This window comes from Apteryx rowi, unplaced genomic scaffold (genome assembly GCF_003343035.1).
Source record: "Apteryx rowi isolate R43461 unplaced genomic scaffold, aptRow1 scaffold_7, whole genome shotgun sequence".
Classification (NCBI taxonomy): domain Eukaryota; kingdom Metazoa; phylum Chordata; class Aves; order Apterygiformes; family Apterygidae; genus Apteryx; species Apteryx rowi.
Window position 1 is genome coordinate 171,687 of NW_020450982.1, and position 25,241 is coordinate 196,927.

The 25,241-nt window shown below is 40.7% G+C and overlaps 1 protein-coding gene across 8 annotated transcripts in view; it reads left to right on the forward strand.

The window, feature by feature from the left end:
• Window positions 1–24,983, forward strand: part of NDC1 (NDC1 transmembrane nucleoporin) — a 28,949-nt gene extending 3,966 nt beyond the window's left edge. Inside the window, exons 6-22 of one of the 8 annotated variants that reach the window (XR_003256859.1) lie at window positions 578–686; window positions 2,175–2,226; window positions 2,860–2,992; window positions 5,293–5,385; window positions 6,730–6,811; window positions 7,703–7,858; window positions 8,959–9,213; window positions 9,346–9,464; window positions 9,729–9,779; window positions 10,816–10,879; window positions 12,255–12,355; window positions 13,256–13,416; window positions 14,310–14,415; window positions 16,762–16,899; window positions 20,183–20,261; window positions 20,873–20,977; window positions 21,068–24,983. Coding sequence is in view for 1 of the 8 variants with exons in the window: in XM_026086860.1 (XP_025942645.1) it covers window positions 578–686; window positions 2,175–2,226; window positions 2,860–2,992; window positions 5,293–5,385; window positions 6,730–6,811; window positions 7,703–7,858; window positions 8,959–9,213; window positions 9,346–9,464; window positions 9,729–9,779; window positions 10,816–10,879; window positions 12,255–12,355; window positions 13,256–13,416; window positions 14,310–14,373 (1,440 nt within the window). In the remaining 7 variants the exon portion in view is untranslated. Of the gene's footprint in view, window positions 1–577; window positions 687–2,174; window positions 2,227–2,859; window positions 2,993–5,292; window positions 5,386–6,729; window positions 6,812–7,702; window positions 7,859–8,958; window positions 9,214–9,345; window positions 9,465–9,728; window positions 9,780–10,815; window positions 10,880–10,954; window positions 11,037–12,254; window positions 12,356–13,255; window positions 13,417–14,309; window positions 14,570–16,761; window positions 16,900–20,182; window positions 20,262–20,872; window positions 20,978–21,067 lie in introns of those variants that run through there. The other 7 variants (XR_003256861.1, XR_003256860.1, XR_003256858.1 and 4 more) reach the window with 7 other exon arrangements.
• Window positions 24,984–25,241: the final 258 nt, after the last annotated feature.

The window sequence follows — 25,241 nt, forward strand, 5'->3', positions numbered from 1 at the left end:
GTTTTTTTTTTAAAATGCTATTGGAAAACTTTTTTTTAAATTCAACCTAGCCAAGTAAAATTTGGTTTCATTTGCATATACTTTCAGACAGGTTTCTTTGGTCTATGGAAAGATATGTTATTTGTTTTTTATGGAGAAATGATTCAGCAGTGCACTACTTTTGCTGTTAGAAGGATTAGTGTCAACTCACACTTGTCTGAATTTTCCATATGTTTTAATCAAACACCTGAGTCTATATGAAATCTAGTGGATGAAATGTGCCCTCATTGGTTTTCTGTTTATTTTGCATCAGATAGCATTTTTATAGTTTGTTTCCCAGTTTATAAAGTCAGTTTTCCCACTGTCCATGCTGATACAAGGAGGAAGAAGGATGAAAACTAGAAATGATTATAAAATGACAGAAATAGACTGGGAGGAAAAAGTAGTAGTTGTAACACCTGGAATTGCCTTAAATTAATCTTTTAAATTCATCTAAATTTCAGGTATACTGCATTTCAACTACCTTATTTTTTATCATTTAAAATGATATTTTCTGAATGCAGAATGTTAAAATAGTTTTTTGTTTGTTTGTTTTTAGCAATACAAGTACTTACGTTTCAGACGATCTTTGCCTCTTCTTGTTAAACACAGTTGCGCGGAATCCCTGTATTTGGTTAGAAACTTCTGTATTGCGTATTACTTTTTTGGTAAGGATTCCTCAAATTATTATTATTACTATTTCTGTATTCTGAAAACTTTCTTTAATCAGTCAGGCATATTATACTATTTTTCAATCTTCCAAATAACTTGCTCAAGACATATAGGCTTGTTAAAAAGTAGACAGAGCTAACACCTCTCTCAAATAGTGAGGAAAAAGCACAGAGCTTGGACCTTAGCAGTACTTGTATGATGGCAGTTCTTACAGCCTCACAGAAGCTTGTGTAGCATGTGAGAAATGTCTCTTCTGCAAAGAGATTAATATCTTCTATAAGAATTCCTCATCTAGCTGATAACACTGTCACCTTTTTATAATATTATAAGGTGAGGACAGTGGGGAACACTAGTTTCCTAACTGTAATCTAAAGTCTGTGCTTGGACACCTTACTAAAACATTTGTCCTTCTCGGGATTATTGAGTCTCCAGTGACCTTCTTTTGGAGGAAACTTGTTGCAGGCAGTTGTGAAGTAACTTGCCCATAAGAGGAGCTATGAAACCTTACTGGCTGGTGTTTAACAAGTGTACCTTTTAAGTCCTGATGTTTCAGGCCACTGTTTAAATGTCAGTCCTGATTTGTGGCAAAAAGACTGCAAATGTGAAAGAGTAGTGCAATTCAAAAGTTTTATTTTAGTCTGTAACTTATATTTCTTGATTTTTCTTTAAATATTCCCGATATTATAGTAATTCCATTATAATGTGAACAAACATCTCCATGCCTTGGACTGCTCCTTCCATTGCCAGGTTTTGGAGTTACAGAGCTGAACCTGAAATACTGGCAGTGTGTGTGGTTGTTTTTTTTTTTAATATATATAGTAAATATATATATGTATATATTATATTTTCACTATTTTTTTAATGTAAAACTGAGTACTTTGCCTTTATTCTCATGTGCACTTTGTATTATTTGGAGAAAATTGGGGAGAAAAAGGTAACAGCTCCCTCCCAAGTGAAACCGAAGTTTGCTCTTCAGGACTGGACTTTCTAAAAATCAGTTTTTTTAAAGTTATGGTTGTAGTTATATACTTAAATGATGTCAAAATATGCTAAAATGATTTCCATTTTATTTACATTAGGGGACAAGTTAAAAATAGTGTGTTCCATATTGCTTTCCATTAAATCTTTAAAAATACTCTGCTGGTGCTTGAGCTGTGCTGAAAATGATTATTAAATTACTATTAACCTTCTTTTGTTAGTGAAGAAATACAAATAACTCCAATGAGACATTCTGAGAAGCTGGAAATAAAATTTGGGATAGGATCTACATCTTTTGCTGAATAGTTGTTGGCCTGAAGCCTTTTTTCATTCTGTTGTTTCAGTCTAAAGAAAACCAAAAAGATGATTTGTTCTCAAGTACATGCATGTTAAAAGGCCAGTTCTCATCTCTCTACATTTATTCCACTTTTGACTTGTTTCTGGCCTAAGGTGTGCATGTTTGGCAGTGTCATATTTGTTTTACAGTGTTTATTTTTGGCCTCTAGGTTATATCCCAAGGGTATGGATAAGTACCACAATGGATCTTCATATAGACAGGTAGGTAATATACTATGCGAAAACTTGCAGAATGTTGCCAACATCTCCCTTTGCTAAAGAAGTCTGACTTAGCGACTGGTTCTTGGTGTGTAGTAGGATCTAGTTCCTTGCCTCSCAGTACAGTGCACAGGGACCGTTAKGTACTTCCGAAATGGCTCCTACCAGAATGTGTTGGTTCCTTTTGGATCCATCTTATAGATAGTCATTAAGAAATCCTCACTGGTCTTCTTCATGTCTGTAACTATCTAAAATAGTAGAAAGGCTTAACTGTCCAGATCTCGTGTGTTTATCTGCTTTTCTGTTTTTTTTAGCATATCTTCATTTTTGTATGGCTACCATTTGTTTTACAAGAGGGAAGCCGGAGTTCTTAATACCTTAATTGACTGAACTGTTGTCATAGTTACTTATTTTGTATTTCCTTTTCTTTAATTTCATTGCTTACGTATTTCAGGTTCATAGTTAATGAAAAATTAAAAGGAATAAATGGGATTTTGTAATGTCTCTGAGAAAGTTTTTGCAAAGAAAAAAAAAAAGAATAATACAACTCTGTTCTTGAAATTGATGCTACTCTAACAGCTTATTATGGGCATCCTCCATAATAAAAATACTTACGTCATCTTGTTTTATTTGCAGTAAATTGCATCCTCTTGACACTCTGACTGGCTTATTGGATCTCTCCTTGCTCTACCATACCTGGTTATGTGGAGTGTTTCTTCTGATTACYTGGTACATTGCATGGTTACTCTTCAAAATCTATGCTACAGAGGTTAGTACTTAATGACAATACTAAAGGCCTAACGGCAGTGTTGCATAGAAAATACTTTCTTTTCAAGAGTAGTTGTACTGGGAAATAACTTAATTATGAATTCCCTAATTTTTCAAGCCCACACCACAGGTATCTGATATCTGAGCAGTCAAGAGAGTCCTGGGGTTAACTGACTTCCCCCCTCCGTACAGCAAGACAAGCTTGTGCTGCTCACAAAAGTAACATTTGCAGCAGTGCTTTATTTCCACCTCTTCTTCCTACTCCTCTACTTCTGTTTCTATGTCCCCCTTTTCCTGGTCTTATGATTGATGCTGAGTCCATGCAGGTGCTCCTGGGGCCACCCTAACAGAGAGCTTTGTGCTGCCTGGAGTCAGCGCCAACTTTCCTATGTCCTTTTGGTATAGGAGACAGCTGAACCAGTACAGGGCCCATATGTGTCTGGCAGAGCTTATTAGCTTGGCCTCTACCTGTGTTTCCATGCAGTGATTTTTTGTATTTGAGCTTGAGACTAGCTGAAGACTTGTGACAAACAGCTGTAGGTTGCATAGGAAGATATCTGGAATCCATTTAGCTCTCAGTGAAATTTTACGATTTGAAAGAAGCCAAAACACTGTCAGTATTCTGTGAGCTAAGCTCTAGAAATCTCAAATTTAAACAAGCTGTCAAAGTAAACAGCCCTCCAAGGCAGACACATGTTAATAGAATTCAGGCTATGGTATTAAAATAGGCTTCAGGCAATCTTGAGAATTAATACTTTTTGGTTTTTCATTTAACYGTAAAGCTACAAATTAACATGGCTGAAAAAGGCCATTTAAATATATAATAAATTTCATTAGAATGAAGCTGAGACCGTGACTTAAGAAAATGAAGTCTTTCAGAAAAAGAATTAGAGAAGGCTTTATCTTTGGCTAATCCAGGTATTCCACTACAAAAATACAGAACACAAAGTCGTTCATCTAGCTTGATTTTTTTTTTTATACTTTTATTAGACTCCAGGTTAATAGGAAAATGAGTGGGATTCAAAGCCTGGACTAATATATTTTTGAAATGCAAAGGACCCTTATGGGATAAAAGGTCATATTTGGTGCTTTTTAGAGTGTTAACTATAATTAAAGGTCTCTAGTTACTATGATTGCACAGAGAAAAGATTAGTAATGACTCAAGCGTAACTGATGTAATAATGTGTGAAAATCTGTAGACAGGCTGGAACAAGAGCTCTGAGGTGTGAATGTCCAATTTCAAAGGATAATAGTTGAAGTGCTGTTGAGCACTGTCTCAACATCACTAATTATTGTATTGCTTATAAAGCTATGCAAGACAAAAGAAGCATCCAGTTGTGAAGGTATAAAATGGATGTTGCCCTTTTGGCTGTTAAAGAAAAGATTTGMTTATCCGTGTGAATTTTCTTTTGATGAGCTGAACAACTTCCAGAGCTGTTGGTAAACAGTTCTGTAGTGTGAATTGAAAAGTCACTAGAGAAATCGTACATTTAAATCAGTTCCACATGAAATCACTTTATTAACCCTTTATAAGCAATTGTTACTATAAATTTCAACTTAGCCGTTGGAAAGGGAGGAGGAAAAAGCTGAAAGAAATCATTTCAAAGAAAGATTGCAATAAATATGAGACTGACATTGAACCTGTTTGGGTACAGATTATTATTAAATAGTATTAAAGAGATGCAGTGTTTGATACAATTTAAGCACCGTTGTTTGCATTTTAAACATTGTAATCATGAGAATAGGAAAATGAATTTTTTTTAAAAGACAGAATATGAATATTGTGATGATAAAAATAAGAATTCTGTAGTTTAGTGAAACAGTGCAAGTGAAGAATTTTAAAATCTTTTATTTGATTATGGAAGCCTCAGTTCCTCACTAGGTTGGTCAAGGTACACTTAAAGATGGACATTACAGTTTAGATTTCAGTCTTATTTCTTGCTAATGTGGTGTCTCTAGTTTCCCCCATCTAACTACAGATATGTAGTTAAGTGGATTTCTTTTTCATATGATATGATGCCCCTAACTACTAACCATATGGGTAACATGAAAGGTATTTGAAGATAAATACAGTGAAGGATGGTAGCAGGATTTGCTAGGACTTCTCAACTTCAGAAGTAACTGCTAAAGTCTTTTTCCATGTTAGGAATTACAGGCTAGTTTATATTAAGTTGAAGCATCTGGGTATGTGTTTTTGTAGTTGTTCATCATTCATCTGACAAATATCAGCTTGGGTGTGGTCTTTCACAATTTTYCTCATGTTTTGCTCTGTATAACACAGCTTCTGATGTTTATATTTAGACACATCATTTTCCTGTCCAGGCAACTTTTGCTGAGGAGACGGACCAGTGCCTACCTAAAATTTTAAACAGCAACCCTCCCCTCATTATAAAGGTAATGGAATCACCAACATGTTTCCAGCTGGATGTGTGCTGAGAAAGTGTTTCCCAAAGCCTGTAATCAGATCTTCTGTGTAGCAGTTATTTTCATTAAGGCCTTTCTTCTTCTAAAAAGCTGCCTCAAAACACTCAACAAGGGAGTAACTCTTAGGGATGAAAACTTGTTTGGTAGTGACATCTGCTGGTGCTTACTGTGCTATGTTACTCTTAAGCTGAAGAGAGACTCATTTAGTTAGAAGTGAGATGTATTTATTTGTCTGCAAAAAAAAAAAAATGTTAGTGTACTAATGCTAAAACAAAATGTTAGTGAGATTCAGTTTTTAACTCATTTAATTTTGGGTCTCTATCAGATGAACAGTTATTTTGTCAAATCTTTGTACATTCTTAACGCTTTGTCCGCACTGCACGTATTTGTGTTCTTACACGTGTGCTCTTCTTTCTTGAAATTAAAAATGATTTTCTTATTTATATTGGGAGTCTTCCCCCCCCCCCCCCTTAAAGACAATACTGTAAAAGCTACCTAAAATCTGTGAATAAAGGAGAGTAATTTTGGTCTTAACTATGGTAATCTTTAACAGGATTTATTGATATAATAATTAAAAATGTGAGAACCCATACAAGAAGTATAAAGAAAGGTGAGAATATTCCCTTGCACATGCAAGTTCCACATTTAATGATTTTAGAGGTCTCTGATAAGAAATGCAGTATGCTGCAATTCATTTGAATACTTTTTCTAAGGCTTGTTGCATTATCAAAGGACGGTCAGGGAAGACTAGGGGCCTCCTCTAGCACAGTTAAAGATGTGGGAAGTCTAATTTATAATCTCAGTATTTACTGAAGTATCTAATTAGTAATTGAGTTTTTTCATAGCTGCAAGGTGTGGGAAATCCAGTTGTTTTGGGATTGCCATATTCACTCCTTAATCAAATAAGAAAAGCTGTTATTCTGCTTAAGAAAAAAGCAGGTTCGATACTGTATGACAAACCGTGCAGTTGAGCTCTGGCTCGCAGAAAGAGTTCTTGCCTTAGATTTTTTGAGCTCTTTCTGTCTGAGTTGTTAGCTGTTAAGACTAGAAACAGTATGTTAGATCTTCTTTACATCAGAAGAAATGAAATGTCAGTAAAGTTCTCTGTGAAGCTCTTTCTTACTCAGCAGCCCTGTCCAAAGCGATTCTAGAACTGTGTGCAGTCCCTCGCCTCCTTTCTTTTCTCTGACATGGGGCTGTGGTTTCTGCGTGAACTCATTCTTTGTTGAGGATTGCATTTGTAAAGATAACTCACGTTTTTATGGAAACCCACTGGATTTCTGAATGCACTAAAACACTTTCCTTTCTTTGCAGTTTTTAGCCTTGCAAGACTTGATGTTACTTTCCCAGTACTCTCCTGTTCGCCGACAGGAAGTTTTTAGTCTTAGTCAGCCAGGTAATTATAAAACTATTCCATGTTGATTTCTTTTTTAAAAAGTGTTAATCAAGTGCTTTTAGAAATAATGAATGTGAGGCATGCTACATAAGCCAGGAGGCCTTATAAGTAAAAATACTGCATGATGGCTTTTCCAAAAGGATGCTTAATTATCTGTATTTGTATTATTTCATCTATTAAACTCAACAAATAGTGGTGCCCGTTGTTTGATTTACATGACAGCCATGAGGAAACACAGGTCTCGGGATACTGCAAGCAAGGTACTCTTGACATCACAAGTCTCATAGTCCAGACTGAATAATCTAGCAGACGTGTATGAAAGCCTAACGCTCAGATGCGAGTGAGATATGAAATAAAGCATAAATAGTAAGTCACTACTAGAGATGTGAAAGCAAACAATGGCTATGATTTCAATTAGTATACAAGCCTCTTGCCATATACAAAGATATGGCAGAGAAGGTCAATTAAAACCACCTAGAAGCCTTCAGGAACTTTTTGTTGCACTTCATCAGGCATTTCAGTGTTTGTACTACTTCAAAGCTGTTTACTGTCACAGTTGATATTACTTTTGTTCATTTTAGTCGTTTAGTTGATTTCAAATCTGATGGGCTGAACCGCATGTGTTTTCTGCTTGTTTAGCGGGTTTCACTGAAGTCTTTTAGAGTTACCCATTCACTGGAAGATAGACTTTGTCCGTGTTTTCATCTCCCTCTGAGTATTTAACTAAACTGTTACAGTGGAAATGCACTGTGGCTTTTTAGAAATGGCAAGGTACTATAGCTTTTCAAGCTTATGCTGGAAGCAGATGGGCACTGTCAGAATCGCTACAATGATGCACATCTTGATTAACATGCCTCCTGCATTTCATATTGTTTGTGTGCATACTGCTAGGCGGGCACCCGCACAACTGGACTGCAATATCAAAGGAGTGTTTAAGTCTTCTGAGTGATCTGACCCAGAGGCTGATTGCACAGCAGGAAGCTGCAGCAGCAAATGGGAGAGCAAAGCAGCCAGCAGGAGAACTGAAAATATCTCCACAAACTCCAGGTATCTGAGGAAAAGTTCACAGCAGTTTGTAAAGCCTGAAAATACTGCTAGATTGTATAGGTGCATTAGTCTCAGTTAAGTTGTGCAGAGAAATGAGTAGCAGGTTTTCCTTTAACTAAATGTAGTTAAAGAAAAAAAAAAAAAGTGCTACTCCCCCCACCCACATTTCATTTTAAATATTCTTGTCGTAATAACACCAAAATAACTGAAACAGAAAACTTGGAAAGAGTGTACTTCAGTCTGTTTACTGTGCATGATGTTTTGTTCAGTACAGTAAATTTTTTCACATTTGCATGAATTAGGAAGTCTAGTAATTACATTTTTAGTAAGTGGTAGAACCTGATGCAGGGAGAACTGAAATCTTGCCAGGGGATGTTTTGTAATTTGCATAACTGCTCTTATGATTAAACTGGTGAAATTGGTTTTTGTTTCGTTGTTGTGGGGACTCTGAATACGTTTGTGTGATTTGCTCAGTGTCACTGTAGAATAAGGAAAGCCGGCCTGGCTCTTGAGCCATGTGCAGCCTGCAAGCAGCTCAGGTGTTTCACATGCCAGACTTGTGCCTCGTGACCAGCAGCAGAGCTGTGCTGGCACAAGGGCTGCCACGTAATTGAATCGCTTAGCAGCCAGTGCCTAGGATACAAGTATACTCCTGCCTCAGGACGGGGGGCTGTTGATATGTTAGAGGTRAATTGCTCCTTGCGCTCTGTTCCCTCTGTTCTCTTGGATTTTGTGACTGACATGAAGCCCTCACAAGCAGAGTAGAAGAATGGCCATTCCTATGGAGGGACTATCTTTAATTAAACTTTTTTCTAGTGCTTAATCCTAGAAGACACTTTACATAAATATATATGAGAGCAATAGTAGTGCTAGTTAGCAAAGAAAGATAATCCACAGATATTCTTCTCATCTTTTGATGTTTTTAAAAAGTACACATCAAAAATAGTGTTGAGTGTTTTAAAGACCACAGTGGAAATTATCTTTTATTAAAAGCTGTGACAATACAGAAGTTGCTGAAATAGCAAACAAATAACAGATTTGTCTCCTATTTCATGTGCGCCAGCTTGTTTGTCTTCAAGCACTGTGTTCTTTGTCATTAGGAGCCGTTGTGACAGAAGACATGTCCTTCCAGTTACAGAGATCTAATGTCATTCCCAGAGCCCCCATGCCTTCCCTGGTTAAATCATCCCTGTTGCCTTTAAAGACGTCACCTGGGTCTGATGTTGGTACACCTTTCAGTTCACCTGCTTTAAATTGCAAGGTGGGAATTCTGGATTTAAACTCTCCTTGGCATGGATCAGTCCAAAGTCCCCATATCATGAGAAGAGGACCAAAGCTGTGGACATCAAATTCAGGTAGAGATTTTTCCGCTGTGCTTGCTTTTAGCCATGTAGTCATTAGTGTAGTAGACATGTCAGTAGAGATCTGTATCTTTAGGATGAAAGTGACAGTAACCAGTTTTTCTGAAGAAACTTTTTCTCTTGTAGATCTGCAAATGAATGGTTCTCACCAAGAATCCTTTCCAGTGCTCTCTGTTGTGAGAGCRGGCAGTGAGGCAGTACAGCCCAGCTTTATTTACACATGGCTTCAGAACAAACAAGAACAGGTAGAGTAAAAGTTGCAGCGCAGACGGGTTACAGCCAGCGCAGCTTAGGTGTTCTTTCTTCTTGAAAGAACTTTAATTCTGTTGAATGAATACTTCCTTCTCCAATTAGCTTGCATAACTTAAAAAAAATCCTTTCCCCAACCTCCCTCCAATCCCTTTATACTGCTTCTTGTGAGAAGATGTTAGAGTTGAGGAGGGCCAACTATGCATACGCTGAGTTAAATAAAGGCAACGTTTTTAATCTTCTGTTTTGTTTCTTTTCAGATAAAAAACTTCTTGTCAAAACGAGTACTGATAATGTATTTCTTCAGCAAGGTAATACTCTTATGTCTTGTGACTGCGCAGCATGGCCTAGGAATGCATGAGCATATGGCTTCTGCTGTGGCACTATGTACCTTTTTTATATATAGTAGTAACAGTTCTGAAACCTCTGGCTTATTCTAAGGTTTTACAACATTCTTCAGACTCCAAAACTTTATACTTACTGTGAGTTTCACAGCAGTAGTATCCCATTCCTGCATTAAAAAGAGTGATACTTATTTAAACAGAACTGTTTATAAAATGTATTTTGATTAAAGCATCATGTCCTACGAAAACATAACTGAGAACTTAAAAAATCCAATTCTCATATGCTGTTTATTAGATGAAATGGCCTTTAGTTAAAATTGGAGTTCAGTTAGTTAACTTTTGTCAGGTGAAGGTACTGAAGGAATTCTTTATAGTTTTCCTCTATGGGAGAAGTAGCAGCCAGGATGTTGGGAATTTCTCTTTATGAAATATTGGTACTAATATTACTACTACCTTTCAGGTGAACTTGAACACTTAAACTTAGTATTTACACAGAGAAACAATTAAGCATTTCTCTTATAATAGGACACTAGCTTAGTTAAGCTTTACAGAAACTTTCCCCTCTACCTTAGATCTTTGTTTTTCATAGATTTAAATGTTTCCTGCAAGTAAGGATCATGTTTTTACATGCAGATCTTTCCTGTGCATGTGAGAATGGTTCGTATTTACAAGTACAGTGGTGCTTTCTGATCAGTTGTAGACTGGAGTGGAGACTGAGTAAAACAAGATAATGAAACAAGCATGGGGAAATTACCTAAGTCTACTTTTTTTATTTTTTGAAGTCCCAATCATAGTTATAGCTTTGGGGCAGCTCCTGTTTGAAAGGAATTTTTGTTTCTTGAAAGGTCAAAATCTTCTGTGTATCCTTGAGATCTATCAGCCTTACTGGTCTTTTCTGAGGGGAGAGATGTGATCTTGTCATATGTGTAATACCTTGATTGAAACCTGCAATTCTGGTGATATTTAACTTAAGTGCATTCAGAGTTCTTTGGTTTCTTCTCAGCATCCAGAAGCCTCCATCCAAGCTGTCTTCTCCGATGCCCAAATGCACATCTGGGCATTAGAAGGTAAGCAGTTTCTATTCCCGTGTGTTCTGCTCCTTTGCCTCTTGGACTGCAACAACTAAAAGAATCCAATTCCAGACTTGGTGCCCTGTGCTTTATAAATACAATGGAGGAAAGATCCTTGAAKCTACTTTGACACAAAGATGTGGCTGTATTTCAGGTATCAACATGAATAAAGATCAAAGTTATTTGTTAGCTTTGAGATCCCATGCAAAATCTTTTAGTTTGTGTTCAGTAGAGGTTTGGGTGTTAGATCTGAAAATTCCTAAATTTGATTCCTTTTGCTTATCTCCCATGTGAACCCATGTATCACTTCTCTAGTATTTTCAGTAACAAATTTATGATGTTCTTTTACAAAACAGCTTTTCTGAGTAAAGGCTCTGAATCTTTCCCTGTTAATCATGGACAGTTGAGAGAGAGAGAGAGAGAGAGAGAATGAGAGAAGTTGCTTGGAATTTCAAAATTATGAGATCCAGATATAATATGATGTGACAGTGTCAGAGATTATGGGTATCAACATACAGATAATTATAACAGTCCTTGCTTAAAAAAAAAGGCAACCCAAAGCACTCGGTTAGTAAGCTAACAAATAGAAGGAGATGGTCTGGAGACAATTAAAATAGCAATGAGAATATGTGGTTGTACTACAGGATTTCTTGTTTATTTGTTTCAAGTTCACAAGTGTATACCAGTATTGATGCAAAGTTTTGAACCCTGCAAATGTCTCTCTTCTTCCTAGGTTAGATATTTTACAGGCAGATATGACAGGCTGTGTCAGACTGGTGAAGGTGAAGGGTGAGAAAGTATAGAGTTAAGAGGTGGGAATCATAACTTCTGCAAAACTGTATTTATCATTTGCCTTTTAACTAAGGCTAGAGGGCTGTACTGTAAGTTGTTTTAATCTGATAAACAAGTAAAATGAGAAAGCATTTAAAGCTAGGTCCAGATTTCCCTCAAATTACTAAAGAGTTCTGCCTGTTGAAGAGAACAAAGAAAGTTAAATGATCTGGAAATGTTTTGTGTATGGCTAGAATTGTACAATAGGTCCCGTCTTTTGGTTGATGTCAGGTACAGTGCTGATCAGAGGAGTGGAAAGAGGGAACTTTTTAACTTTTGTGTATTATTTCCTTTCTCCTACCATCAACCTCGAACTACTGTACACGTTTCAAACCAGGGACTAATTTAGTCCTGAAGCAAGCCAAAGCTGAGGTGGCTCTCATCTGGCTGCAGTAAATCCTGAAGAATTCCACCACACTAGTGAAATCTTCAAGTAATAATAGGATCTGTCCAATTTTTGTTAATGCTTCAGAAGTTAAGAAAACAAGTAGAAGAAGATAAGAATTCAGTAATTATAGCAAACTTTTTTTTTTCCCTTTAGGTCTGTCTCATTTGGTAGCYGCCTCATTTACTGAAGACCAATTTGGAGTTGTCCAAACTACACTGCCAACTATTCTGAATACTTTACTGACTCTTCAGGAGGTAAAAACCATTAACTTTTTCTTAATGCAAAACAAGTTTAGGGAGGAGAAGGCATTCTGTTGATTTTATATTTTGACATTGCTGACCAATCATAAGATTGAAGTTCTCACCACTGTAAATTGCTTCTGATCTGCAGTTAACCTAAACAAAACAGCTAGTTACCACTATTTTCAGTATGAAACAGCTGAATAAAGTCCTTGTTAGTTTTTTTCCTACTTAGAAGGAGGAAGCAAGTTCTTAATGGAATGTTTCATTGGTACTAAGTGCTCAATTAAAAACCTTATTTAGGAGATATTGCTTAAAATATAGTATTGTAATTGCTTAGTTAGGACTTTAGTTGGCTGTGTGCATGCAACATGGGACACTTGGAGACACTGCAAATCACAGCAGATAAGATCTGTGTGGTGTTTCTCTACTACTACGGCATTACTCAAATTACTGATGTTTGAAAATGTGTATTTTAAAAAAGATTGTTTCCAAGGCTATTCATGTCCTATTGATATAATCATTTTATGCTGCCTTAATGGAGATTCTTGGAAAGAATTTTGAGGTTATTAAAATTCTTCAGTGCAAGTCATCTATTCCAAGAACAGGCACCAGGAGAAAAAAACAAAAACCTTATTTCTAAGAGGTTAGATTTGTTCTTCTGCTGCAGTGTGTGTTCTGGTTAGCATTTAAGCCTCATTAACATAGAATCTTATTTCACAGAACTTGGTTTTCTGCTCATGTTGCTGGCCAGAAAATGTAAGGTCAAGCTCTGTCTCCAATACACTTGTGTATGTCTTGGTGGAAGTTCTGAACTTGTGGTTTCTTTTTGCTTTATTTGACACAAACACGTTCTATTATGAAATAATTGACAAGAACAGATGAAACAAGCTCATTTATGTTTTTCTCAATTAGGTTGTAGACAGACATTTCAAACTGCCTCATGTTTCTAGCAAACCTCCCAGGATTTCAGGAAGTTTGGTGGACACATCCTACAAAACACTACGATTTGCACTTAGAGCATCTCTGAAAACAGCACTATACCGGATAACTACTGTCTTTGGAGAACACTTGAAGTAAGGCCTTTTTCATTGTTGTTTTCTTGCTAAATTTGCTTTAAATATTCTTGTAGGACCTATGAAAAGGGAAGTTTGYTCAAAAATCCCTTCAGGACATTATTCTAAGGTGACATTTTAGTATTTTTGATTTGTGGAACCTTACAAAATTTTTGTGTAGCAATATGGTCCCCCTTAAAAGTTTAATTTTTACAGATTTCTGGGCAGGTTTTCTTAGTGACTTTTCATGGACTCCTTAAGAGCAGTCCATTTAAAAAAAACAGTCATTTATTAAATGTTAGCTGTTGAAAAGAAGGTAAATCAACTAGAGACAATTATCTGTTCTGGAGAGAGAAAATCCTAGGAAGAGTCCAGGTAGTCAAATACCCCTGCTTCTTGGTTGTCTGGTGATGGCTTTTTGTCTGCTGCTGTCACAGCAGGCAGACTTTCACATTTGGCTTCTGAATACATGGGACTGAAAGACACTTCTTCAGCATCTATCCATCTCTCTCTTTGGGGATGAAATGTCRTTCAGTTTGGAGTGCTAGATATATAGTAGATTATTTTTTATGAGAGTCTTTTTTAACTTGAAAAAAAATCACTCTTGCAAGGTAAACAATTGCTTGTGTATGTGTTAAATGGTAAAGAAATAGACTACATTTCTAGGGACAAGTGTCTTTTAGTAGTGAAAGGTGTTGAACAATCCTAGAGGCTGAGAATTGATGGTTTTGAGGATTAAAATTTTTTTTTTTTTAGTGTTGGAACGTAGAATTTTCATACAGCTGGGTTTTCTAAATTTCAGCTTTAGTGTAATTGTTGGTTTCTATGTATGCTTGGTTGTGACATGAGGCTTTATTTTTGTGGTGTATGTATTACATTTAATGTAAAATCTTATGTCCTGCATTTGTTTTTAGTGCAGTGCAAGTGTCTACAGAACACAAGAAAAGACTTCAGCAATTCTTGGAATACAAAGAATAACTTAGATTTTGATACAGCTACAGCTTGTGTTCAGCACCCTTGGTAAGAAGAAAATGGGACTAATGAGCTTTTCTATCTTAGCTCTTTGGAAAAGCATGTGGAAATACAAGTCACAGAACAAAACTCATAGAATCGTACAGAAGCTCTTCTGGTTTTGGATCAGTTTGTCTTTTGTATAATAAAAATTTTAAATTCATTTTGCCTTTTTAATATTACTTACAAATAAGAAAATGTTAGTCCTTATTGTATGTAAGATTGCTATCGACATTTGAGATGATTAGAGTTACTTTGCTACTAGAACCTTCGCTTTTTTTCCACTGTGTTCTTTCCCTATCCTTTCCTGTTAAAGGGTTGAGTAGAGATTTGCATAGATACTTAGTGTGCCTAAGTGTTTCATAAATCTAGTTGATAACACTTTTAGTGCAGATGAAGTATGTACTTTAAAAGTAGGAAGCAGATGTGCCCAGGAATAAAACATGCTACTCTTCTGTAAGATGAAAATATTCCTTCAGAGTAAAATGGGTGTGCAGAAAGGCATTGTGAAGACACAAATACTGTCAATGTTTTATACAACTGCTCTTGAAAAGCTAGCAGCTTGGGTTTTATCTTTAAGGTGACCTTTGAAACTAAGTTCTGATCTACACTGAAACATGCAGGAAGCATTATAGTATTTAGTAAATCTCTTCTGAGTAGTGATCTTGTGAACGAACTCGAAGTTTGGATCAACAGCCTTCTGTTAAGGTAGATGGGAAGAATGCTGGTTTGTAACATATCCAGCTTTTTCAGAAGCTACCAATAATGTACATTATTTTGAAGAAAAATGTGACCTTTTTAAAACTTTTAAACTCTTCATTTGGAAGCAAACCTGTCCAAATTGTTTGAAAATGTGATCCAGCTCTTTTAAAATTGCTCTAGTTATTGTTATAGCTACACTAGAAGACATATGTAATATGAAATGCTGAGATGCAGCTGTGGTACCTTGCATGTAACTTGCTCAAGATAAAAGTAAGTTAAAGTTTTAGAAATGAATTTAGTGTGATGAGGGGAAAGCAAACCTGGATCATTTTCCTCCCATTCTCTTCAGTGTGTTAGTCCTGTGTTTTATGGGAGTACCTAAGATCTGAAGATGTCCATGATGTCAGTTATGTTGGTGTGATGACTTGGTCAGCTGATAGACTGGTTGGGTAATAATTCCTTAGTGGCCCTTTACGCTTTAGGAAAAGGGGSGGGGGGAGAACAACTGCATATTGCTTTCTTGCCTCAGAACCGAGGCACTTAATTTTCTTGAAATGCAGGTACTGCATGTGTTTAGTTCTGATATCCAGAGTGAGCTATACTGTTCCCTTTAGATTAAAGTAACATACAGCAAACACTGTAAAGTAATGGACAGCCTTTTATTATAGTTAAAGGTTAAACCCAAAGTCTTTTAAAGTTTCCCCAGGCTTAACTTTTACCACAGATTTGACTATTATGTCCAAACCTCTTGCCTGTTGGGCTTATTTAATAATTTAATTTGCTCATGATCACATTTGCAGTGTGCACCTGGAGTTAAAATGGTGCTTTAGCTAGTACCTCAGGTGTAACTGTTAACCCAAATACTTTGGTTGAAAGTTTTAAATAATTTTTTCATGCATTTAAACAGGTGCAGAATGGTTTTTTTATTGCTGTGGCATTTTGTGCAATACTCCCACAACTATAAGCTGTAAGTTGTAATTAACAGTGTTACAACTGTCAGCAGGAGGCTTAAAATGCAGACTTCTTTTTGACACCGAAGTGCTTGAGGTCTGCCCTTGTGTTGCAGTGGGGATTTGCACACATCTGCTAATGTGCATGTGATTCATGGCATTCTCAGCATATGACAGAAGGGCTTTTAAAAGCTGATCGCTTTGCGGTTTCTTTAAAAGCTACAATTCTTAAAAAGCTGTAGAGCCCTTCCTTGCCCCCCAGCTTTTACTTAAAAACAAAAAGTGCATCCTTTACAATATCTCATGCTTATGAATATAAGGGAACAAAAATTTAAATTTTATGTTGGGTGCCCTCTTAAGATGCAGTAACTGACTTGCATGATTCAAATAGAAATAGGGGTAACATTGTAGTTTTGGCTTTTGGCATAATTATATTCCTCTGTGGCAAACAGAGGTAGTGTACTGGCATTTTAAATCCTCTTATATACTTCTGCCTTAACATGCAAATAATTTCTGTGAAACTTCTGTGAGGTATGAGAAGAGTATCTCTAGTTCATCTCTGCATTCTGAGTAATGAGGAAAAAATCATAGTGTTTTTACAATTGGTTTCTATATAATGTCAGTTAAATAAGGTCCCTCAAGCCTGATAATATTTCTAATCTGTTTAATCAGCTTCTCTAAACAAAGCTGCACCTTCTTACAGGACTGCCTACTGGATTGCACAAGTGAAACAAATAGTATTTGATTGCTATTCTGGTAACCTTGTGAACTACCTGTCTCTCCTGACAAGTTAACTGTAATCAAGAATATCTGAAATTATTTCCACTGCAGCTACAGAAAGGTAGGCAGTTGAGTGCTCAAATCTGTTTTCCCCTTACAATTTAGTAATGAAGTAGAGGGTTTTTAGCTCTTAAGCACTGTCTCAAAAACATTAACAAACTCCTATCCTGCCTCATTTTCTGAGACATAACTGAAAATTCAGGCTATGGGTAGACAAACATGATAGCCTGCCCCAGTCCTTGTAACTATTGCACACTGTTGTGTCTGAGGGAGCTGGGCAGGGTTTGCTCCCTCAGTATGAGCACTCTGCCCCTTTGGAGAATTGTCGATGACAATTGTTGCTTGGGGCTTGAATGCACTCTTGAGATGAAGTGATCTCAATTCTGTGTCTGCTGTCTTTGAACAGAAGCTGTACYGTATGTACTTTGCTCGGTGGCTTTAAGGCCTCTAACTTCCCAACAGTTTTCATGAGGCAGCTGTCTTCCCACCTCCCGAGAAACACGCATGGTTCCTAGGTCGATGCAAGCACCCCTGCAGGTACATCCAGCTGCAGCTATGGGAGTCTCAGCCTCTTGCTGATGAATTTGCTGATACCTTTTTGGTCACTGACAAGTTGTGCATTCAGTGGACTGTGCTCACCAACCTTTCCTGCAGCTACCGCAGTTGGCCATGTGCCGGATCCGATGCTCTGCCCAGCGAGGGCCTGACACTTTTGATGGGGGGTTCCCCTGGGAGCACCTGCAGCTGTGGAGATGCTGCTTGCTGGGGCAGCCCTGTCTTGACAGCAAATCTCCCTTACSTAGGGGAGGAATGGTGGCAGCTTGCAGAGCTCTGCATGTTCAGGCCTTTCCTGGCTGCAGGGCTTCATGTGCTGATGGTAGCTATGCTCCCACTGCTCCCATCACAAGCTTTCTATAAAGTTACAATAAAAAGATGGCCTGGGTCGAATCATCTCAGAGGCTGTGAGCTGGGCACACACGTGCTCCTCTCCCTGTAGTCTGATACTTTGTCATCAGCGCTGTGCCACTGTATTTGCTCTGTGGGTCAAATGCGCTTGGGTGCCATGGGCATACCTGGAGTGTGCTTTGCCAAGCGCTTATGTTCTAGGGGGACATTCCCACATCAGAATATTGCCTCCCATCGCTGCAGCCGCAGACTTGTGGTAGAGATTTGCATCTGGCACATTGGTTTTGGACAGACCTGTAGTATAAACAAACTGTGCAGCATGCTTGTGTCTGAGAAAACCGGTTGTGAGAGAAAGAGCAAAACCTACACTGTACTCTGATTTCAGAAGACAAAAAATGAATTAAAGATGACCTTACCTTTCTGCCCTGGCAAAAACCTCAAGACTACAGTAGAACTAGTGAGACAGGAGCTAGATGAACATGGTGTATCTGAAGCCTACCATGAAATCAAAAACATAAATTCAAGGGGCAATAGTTCCCTGGGTGGCCTGCTGGATACACTAGCTGATTCTTCTAATGGATGGTGATGGGGTAGATTCCACCCCCCCCTCCCCCCAGTGTAAGCCTGAGTTCCAGAACGAGGGCATATTTCAGAAAAAAATGTGGGCTACACAGCATATGTGTGTGCTCATGCAGTCATCAAAGGAGACAAGTGCTGAGTGAATAGCGAGGTCCTCTTCCCCAAAGAAGAAGAGCTGGCTTTGCCTTTTGCTTCTTAAATAACTGAACCTGTAAATCTCACTATTAAGGCCCCGGTGCTGGGGCTGGCTATTGTATTTAACTGCATTTTGTCTGAAAAGGTACGGAGACAGCTGTGAGGTGAATTTTGAAGGAATGGGGAGCAGGGTTATACAGCCTTCTGCAAGTTCAAAGATTGTTATATGTTATGCGTAAGGATCGTTCTCCACTCTCACTCACTAAGCTCCAGTTCTGGGCTTGTCTTGCTTAAAGGTAGGCTGTTCCAGAGTAAGAGACAGGCTGGGAGAGTAGCACCCCTGCAAGCTTTGAAGACCAAGTAGATGGGGCACCAGCTCTGCGAACTGCTGGGTTCCCTGTTTGTTTGCCAGCAGAGGTCGCTGCTCGAAGTGTATTTAGGGAAGCAGGAGGCTGCAGACCTTGCTGACAGTGATGGTACGAAGTTTTAATTTAAGGACAGGGCTGCTGCTCGAAGTTAGATACCGAGGGGGCTGTTGCCTCTCACACCCCGCAGGCAGGTCTGGGAGAGGCTTTATCAGTACGTGCAAAGATTGTCGCAGGAAGGGTGAGACCAGTCCTACAGCTAGTGCAAGCTGAACACTGCCAGGGAGAAAGGGTGCGTCCTTGCCTTTATCACAGGGCTCCTGTGTGGCACTTCAGCTCTTCACGGGTGGTCACTATTTGCAAGATTCATTTTCCTCAGGCTCCATTTGGGACATGAAGGGTTGAGTTTAACTGAGGGAATTGGAACTGTGCTCTACCATACACAATGATGGGAAATGCTAAATAACCTGGAGCAAGGGGAGGAGAAAAAAGAAGGCGGCCCAGACCTTCTTTGTCACAAGTTTAGCACCCAAACTGAAGGGATGCTTTTGGCTTCTGGGCCTCTGCTGTAGAATGGGGCTTAGCCTACCCCCACCCTCTCCCGCCTCAGAGGGACATATGTATGATGGTAACTGGCTCTTGTCTGCAAATCACTAGGCTGCTGTAGTGATAGACACCATAGAAATGCCCTGGAGAAAATGAATAATTCAGTATTCTGTGCTGGGTTTGGCTGGGGTGAAGTAAATACATTCAATGTGTGGTCCAGACACTAGGCCAATAAAGAGAAAACAGAAGAGTGACTAGCTGCTCATCCAGCAATCACCATCTTCAGTGCATTGAATATATGGATCCCCAGGCAAAATAACTGTGGGGCCATGTAATAAAGCCAGTGTTACAATTCATTTATAGTAGGCGTGAAGTGAGGTTGTACCAGCAGTTCTAGTTCTGGCATGTCCCAAGCGCTGAGGATTGGACTATTAAACGCGGAATGTTCCTCTCAACTTGTGCTGGCCTGTTCTTTTGTTTGTTTAGGACTTATGTTTATTTTATTGCCTGTGTCCTGTATGAACAGCATGAGAGATTAATCTGTTTATGGACTGATACAGATAAACAGTACAGAGGAATGTTGGAGGAAGCTAACTGCAGGTGTAAAATACGATCTCCTGAGTGGAGGCTGGTCAAGCCCTTCTTTAGAGGTTTTTCTGGAAGTCCTCTAGAATAAACTGCCAAATAATTGGGAAGCCAGGAGGGAGAGAAATATGTGTAGCATTATAGCTTTTGGAGATTTTGGTAATTTCTTGCAGTCTCTACACAAAGGTGGATTAAAGATTACTGTCCGATTTTCCCCAAATATGCTAGCTATTGAAGAGAGACTTGCTTTTAAGAGATGTCACACTGATCTGAGGAACTTCAAACTACAAGCAATATAAACAAATCTGTAAGTTATGAGGGAACAGTTGAGTACATCCCTAGATAATGTGTGGTCAGTTTGACCCTGCTGTCTTAATTTAGGAGGTCATTTTAAAACCACTATAAAGAAGGGCTTTGCGCTGCCTTAAAGGGGTACGGGCAATGTCTAAGAAATAGGCATACTTACAGTGACAAACCCTTTGGCTCAGTTTTTGTTTTGTTGTTTCTTTTTTACTATCTGTGTTGCAGTAAATTAAAACAAAAACAAGTCTGGACTTGGCATGCTGTTGTAAATAAACTGCTGTGTGTGAGTCGACAGCTCGTTTGCAGCCAGGTTATTTATGGCAAAATTTTTTATTTTTCCCACCAGAGAGGTTGTTTTGCTCTATATTAACAGAGTGCTTATGGTAACACCTCCCACCTCGGTCTATACCGAAGCAGTTAYACAAAGGCCTCACAATTTTAATTGTGTCTCTTTAAAAGAAAACAAAACCAGCAAAAATTTAATTTTGTTCCCTGCTGGAATAGAAGCAGGGATTTCAGGACATGAACTAGAGATGAATACTCCAGCTCTGCTTGTTTGCTCTGCGCAACTCACCTTACATGTATCCGTTCTGCTTCATTCCTCTCCTTCCACAGAACTACTTGGGGAATGGGAGTTTTCAGCTTCTAAGGGAGTTTCTTGAAGATCCGGTTTGTGACAAACCATATYGAGGCCAGTTACAACCGTCTGTTCCTGTGAAGGTAAGGAGCACAGTTTGAAGACTGGATTTGGTTAACTGGTGCCCTTTTCACTTAATAACCTTCCCCCCTTGTTTCTCTTGCCTTTTACAGATGATCTCTCGTTGTCGTCATGTGTACTCAGCTCCCAGACAGCAGCATCTCAAGCCAAGATTGCTATTGCTCTGTTTTTGCAACAGTGATCACAGGGGTTCATGCTGTGCAGTGCAAAGATGCTGGGTGTCTGCAAAAGCACCTGCACACCCTGAGGAAACCACCATCATGGCAATGACCTGATCTTGGCTGATGTCAGCTGAGAACAACCGAGGTACCAAAATTGTTTAAACATTGGTTTTCTCCTCACTGCCCTGTGCAAGTTTTGAGTTGGGCCTCATGCACTATGGCCTTGCGCATGTGGAGGGCATGGCCTAACTGTGCAGTGGTGGTGTAGCACTGCCTGGTGTCTGTGGCTACTGTGCTCCAGGAGCTGCTTTGGACAAGAGCCTTGTCCCACCAGCACCATTTGCGCAGAAGCATGAGGYGAGGGAACTGTCTCATGCAAACTCATTGATGTTTCAGCACTGTCTGGCTACAAGGACAGAGACCAGCATGGCCAGCACCATTACACCAGCAGTTCTCTATGTCTTGGCTCTTTCTCTGTTCCTGTGAGGTAGGATTTCACCCCAGTCTGGGTTAGCATTAGGCTACTATCCTTTTCTTCCATCTTTAGGCACCTACTAGTAATGAATGGGCAGGTGGGCAAGTCTCTGGTCATTTATCATCCATGTCCTGTCTGCTTGACCTAGAGAAAGGATATTCAGGAAAGCAGTTGCACTCTCTTGGATGGTTCTTATCCCAAATTGCAACCTCACCTTTCACAACTGACTCAGAATGAAGCAACTCCCATGGACTAGCTTTAGGGGCTGAGAATGTCCTATCTGCCTCAACCAGAGGGTCTGCTCCCAGTGATGGTGTCTTCATTAACAGGGAGATGAGCCAGTCCTGTGACCACAGCCATCAGCATCTAGGAATGTGAAACAAGAAGGCTAATATGGAGAATTCTCCTGACTCCCCCCAAAAACCCTACTAAAGTGAGAATATTGCTGTCAGGGGGGAGAGGGRCCAATGACTGATTTTCACATGGGGCACAAGGAGGGGAGACACCCATCTCGCTCATGGATGCAGTGACAACATTGGGCAAAATAGTATTTGCTGCACAAGTCGTGTGCTCAGCAAAGTCATGGTGACCCAGTGTATAAAACAGTCTTAGCAGCARCGATTGCACTTGCTTGACCTTTGTTCCAGAACCGAAACATATGATGTGTCTTCTAATTCAGCAGGGAGGGAAAGGGAACTGCTTAACTCTTCAACGGGCAGTTGTCCCTCCCAGCCAGGCCTGGGGCATTGCTGGAGGAGCCAAATTGTTGCCTTGGAAGAGTTCTGGGTGTCAAGTCTCTGTYGGACACAGGCAGGTCTGGAAGAGGATGTTCAGGCCTGCCAAATGCCTTGCTCGAAAGCTGAGGAAATCGTGGTGTGAGAGAAGGTTCGAGTCTATGAGGCCTAGTTTCCTAGTGCAGTCAAAGGAATGTGTGTACCTGCAGCTTGAGCTATTTTGTCTACATCTCTGTGTGGTGATCAACGATGGAGAAATCTACCTTGCTGTGAAGTTCTTATCCAAACCCTACGTGCTGTTGAAGTGCCTTTTGGCAGATCTTCCAGGGCTGACCTGGCACTCAGAGAGCAGGACAGTGAATGCAACCCAGATAAACAAAAGCCATATCTAATTGTAGGTGCTTCAGAAGGGRAAGGAAGAACGGGAGAAACGCTCTTCAGGGAGTGATTTAGGGCAGGAACTGAATTTGTGTGCTCTGAGTTGCACCCTGGAGAGGCCTCTGCCTCTCTGTGCTGGCCCCCAGGCGTGAGGCGGCGCAGAGCAGGCAGCCGCTAGCCCTTTGGGCCAGGCGGTGAGGCAGGGTGTGAAGGTCACGGTGGCCACACAGGCCTCTCTCCTGGCTGCCGCGGGCTGGGGCAGCCCCTGGCCCTGGCCGAGCCGGGCATCACAGTGGCTAAGCAGTGCTGCGCTTCAGTCYGCAGCCTTGCTCATGGCCAGCAGGCAAAATGCTTTTTTGGTTCAGACGGTGCCCAGAACGTGGGGGATGCTCCGTGGTCCCCGCCGCGGAGCCCCGYGCAGCCCGGCCCGGCTACTGCTGAGCGAGGGGCGGCACCTGCCGGTGTTCTGCAGTATGATCTGAGCGATGGTGCCGGTGAGAGCAAGAAGCGGCGTTAAACTGCACGCAGAGCAGCACGCGCGTGGCCTGGGGTCGGAAATTCAGAATGATGTGGGTTAATGAGGTCACAGCAGTCAAGATGTTAAATTTTATCCTTTTTCTTGCTTGCTGTGGTAAGATCCCTAACCATGAAAGAAAACCCCTCCAGGAGGTTATAAAATGTATCCAGTGCTACTTGTTTTCTAGGAAAAATCCTCCAGTTTAACTATTCAGTGTGAATTGGTATCATGCCACTGAAGCCAATGCAGCTGTAAAATGTGCACAGGCTGCGGCCACGTGTTTAAGATCCACCTAAACACTAGGTCTGCCCTTTGCTGGAACCGACGGGATTACCCTGGTTACACCACCTTCTCCAATAGTATTTCCCCCAGCAAGTTTTACTGCCTCTTCACACGTCACTGAGGGTTAGACCGTTACTGCAGTGTWCTTGTGTCTGAAATTATTGTTGTTTCTGGTAGCACTGCCAGGTGCCATTAGCATTTCCAAATATAAGAGAAAGACCTGCTCTCTCCCGAGGGCCGCGCAATCTGTTGACTGATGGGACTGGGGGATGGATACAGGTTAGCAGAGCACTGAGAGAGGGGCTGGAGCTGTAGAGRACAGCTACACAGAGGGAGAACATAGGCTGAAAATGTTTACTTTGTTTTTCTAAATCCCCAGGATATCATTATTAAAGTTTAATGTTCATGCCAGGTAGTTGAGATTTAGCTTTGTTTCCTACAGTGGTAAGGCCTATGTAGCTGTGTTGGGTGCTTTCTCCCTCTTTGTTTCGTCTTTTGCCTGCTAACAAATTTTGAGGCCATTGACCAATTTTCAACCAAGCAATATGTGGTCTTACAGAAGAAAAAGACACTATTACTGCTCCCACTGAGCGCAAAGGCTGTCAAGCTCCTTCCCGAGGAGACCTCAGAGAAGAGACATTGCAAAYGAGACTTCGTCTCGTTAGCGCACAGCAGGATGTTTGATGTTCAGGAATTCTCAGTCTTCTAAGCCAAGCCAAGCCTCAGGATTTCCATGCCTGATCTGGGGAGTGGCCTCCCACCAAATCCACAACATTCACAGCATTTGCAAAAAGAAATCGTGCCCTCCTGCCTTGACCATTGCTTTACACCCACTGCAGGGTGGCACAGGGTTGGTATCCCGGGGATGGATGAAATACTGTGAGCAAGCCACCCCCTGCAGCAGCTGTGCTGCCAGAAGATGGAGGTCTCCTCTGTCCCCCGGCGGTGGGACACTCCTCAGGAGAGGCATAGCGAGACTCCAGTTCAGTAGCTGTCCCTCCTCCTYGTGCTAAATCTCTCAGGCCTGTCCTTTAGGTCTGATGTGAATAGAAATGGTTTCCAGCCAGATGTCTTTCTGATTTATACCTGTGTAAACCAGGGGTGAATCYGATCTACTCCTGTCCGCGAGCCGTGCTGGTGGGTCGCAGCCCTGCTGACGCTGCACCTGTGCCTCCAGGCAGGTCTCCAGCGCGTGGGGCAGCGGGGTGTAGACGTGCCCCAGCCAGCGCGGARCAGGCTGCTAAACCATGCTGGTGCAAAGCTGCACATCGCAGCTCAGCCGGCGTTCGCTTGGAACGAGGCCCAGGCTAATAAACCCAGCTCGATTGCTTCCAGACCCAAGCCGGCCCGCGAGGAGCCAGCGCAAATGTCACCGCTCTGTGCTGCTCGCGCCGAGAGCTAGCTTAAGTGTCCCGGCCGGCACGGGCCAGCTCCAGGCACCTGTGGGACAGGAAGGGAACGGCGCGCTGCCACCGTACAGGGGAGCACTGGGCGCACCAAGCTGCGATGGGATGGGAAGTCCCGGCTTGGTGGTACCTACCTCTGACCCATCTCCCGCTTCCCAGGCCACAGGCAAGGCGCTCTCATGCGCAGCCGTGACACGATGCCGTGGCTTCTGCGCGGAAGCTTTTTGCGGGGGTGGCTGCGTGGGGGGACCTGGTCGCCAGGCCCCTGGCTGCCCCGAGGGCCCTGCCGGGGGCAAGCGCCGGCCCCCGCCCC